Below are 1,940 nucleotides of genomic sequence, written 5' to 3' on the forward strand. Positions count from 1 at the left end.
GGCTGGGTGAGGGAGATTTCGATAGCAAGGCAGGCCTTCGCCTTGTGGAGCAACTTGCGAAAGCACAGACACAGAGGATGGCCAGGAAGGACACCAGAAATAGGTACCAATTGCAGTGGGTAGGCTTTGACTCTTATGGGTTGCCAATGTCGGGCGATCCTGGCTATTCCTCCTTCATCCGTCTTGTACGACGACCTTGGTTCAGCAGAGGTTGGGTGCTGCAGGAAGCAACGCTTGCAAAAGATATCACAGTCTGCTGTGGCAGCTTCCGATTCCAGTATCACGATTTTATGCTTGCTTGGTTATGTTGTGCCGAGTTAGGAATGTTGGACGATGTCTCTGCAATTGATATAACGCGACTATTCGGCTTAGGTTTGATGCGACAAGCTCATGCCAATGGCCACAAGGAAGAGCTGTTGACACTTCTCTGCCAAACACGGCTTTCTGTAACCAGCGACCCGAGGGATAAGATATACTGTCTGCTTGGTCTGGCATGCGACTCAGGCGCTACGGACCTTGATACCAGGCCGGACTACGGCCTTGATATCAGGCCGGACTACAACCTTGATTTTGAGTCAATTTATCGTGATTTAACAGTCAAGATAATCCAGGTCTATTCACATCTTGATGTGCTCTGCGTCCCGAAGCACATGGAAAGCTCTGGGCTCCCCTCCTGGGTACCGGACTGGAGGGCCATGTCTGCAGCTGGCATGGTATCATTAACCGGACGTGAGCAAAACTCCGACCGAGTCTGCAAATATCGCGCAGCCGGCGACTCTAAAGCTTCAGTTAAGTTCGCAGGAAGCAGAGCAATTCTAGGCCTCTCAGGTTTCTCCGTGGATCAAATTGTGGAATGCGGAGGAGTTGAAACGCCTGAAGAGAGCTCTCATGAGACTTCAGCCGTGCGATGGATCTTTAAAGCATTTGCCATTGGTCTAAACGTCCGGCTGCAGTACATCAACTGGAAATATGTGGCAGGCGTTTACAACCGAGAGAAGTACATAACTGGTGAGGATAAAATAGACGCGTTTTGGCAGACCCTCACGGCTGGATACTATTTCGGACCGGTGAGAGCCTTTGATGAGGAAAGGGCACTCTACAAAAAGTGGGACTCATACCTCCTTACATTTGGGTCCCTTCGTCATTGGTTGCCGAGGGGTATATTCGTAGCGCTGATTTTCCTGAAATTATGCCTGCAAGGGTTCCGGACGTTCTTCGCTCTTACGGTTTTCCTCCCTCTATATAGTACCGGACCAGGACCGTTCACCAACATGATGCCATGTGTACTGTATCGCCGGGTTGTCAGGACGTTTAAAGGCTATATGGCACTTGCGCCCGCATCCACCAGGGAAGGCGACTATGTGGTATTGTTTGAAGGGGGAAGGTTACCTTTGGTTGTAAGGAAAAATGAGGAGTATTGGACAATACTGGGGGATTGTTATGTTCATGGTATAATGGATGGAGAGGCATTTAACAAGGACAAGTGTGACATCATGTGGATCGAGTGAGGAACTATTTAGGCCGGGCAGGGTAGACTTTACCGCTCCCAGAACCTTATAGTTTAAACGTATAGAAATGCAATCGTACATAGTAACCAGATAAAGCCGCGATTATAATATTTATTAACTTCTTCTCCGTATACTAAGAATAAGACAGTATAATTTTATTAAGTAAAAAATAAGATGGAGACCACGTATTAGGAAATGGAGGTTCCTTTACGGGCAAGGCGCGCTCGCTTTTTTACCCCAGTTTAGCCAAGACCTAACTTCAACCTCAACTATAAAAGGCCTTCTCCCTCACTACTTTTGCCCTCATGCTCTATCTCCTCTTTTCTTTCCCGCTACCGTACCACCTTAGACTCTAGCTATCAGCCGTAAGGCATTTTCCATCCCCTTAGCGTCTATGCAGGTGCTCTGCCCCTTCCCCAATCTCCACATATT

At 48.1% G+C, this 1,940-nt stretch overlaps 1 protein-coding gene across 1 annotated transcript; it reads left to right on the top strand.

Annotated features, from left to right (window-relative positions):
• Positions 1-258: 258 nt before the first annotated feature.
• On the top strand, positions 259-1,607 carry K441DRAFT_670878 (uncharacterized protein). The gene has a single exon (XM_067650338.1). It carries the CDS (start codon positions 324-326, stop codon positions 1,506-1,508), a length of 1,185 nt encoding a protein of 394 aa, XP_067496941.1. The 5' UTR covers positions 259-323; the 3' UTR covers positions 1,509-1,607.
• Positions 1,608-1,940: the final 333 nt, after the last annotated feature.

This window comes from Cenococcum geophilum (assembly GCF_001692895.1).
Source record: "Cenococcum geophilum 1.58 unplaced genomic scaffold K441scaffold_86, whole genome shotgun sequence".
Lineage (NCBI taxonomy): Eukaryota > Fungi > Ascomycota > Dothideomycetes > Gloniales > Gloniaceae > Cenococcum > Cenococcum geophilum.

Excerpts from the sequence above, each read along its gene's own strand:
- K441DRAFT_670878 (XM_067650338.1), top strand. The coding sequence starts at position 324 with ATGTTGGACGATGTCTCTGCAATTGATATAACGCGACTATTCGGCTTA.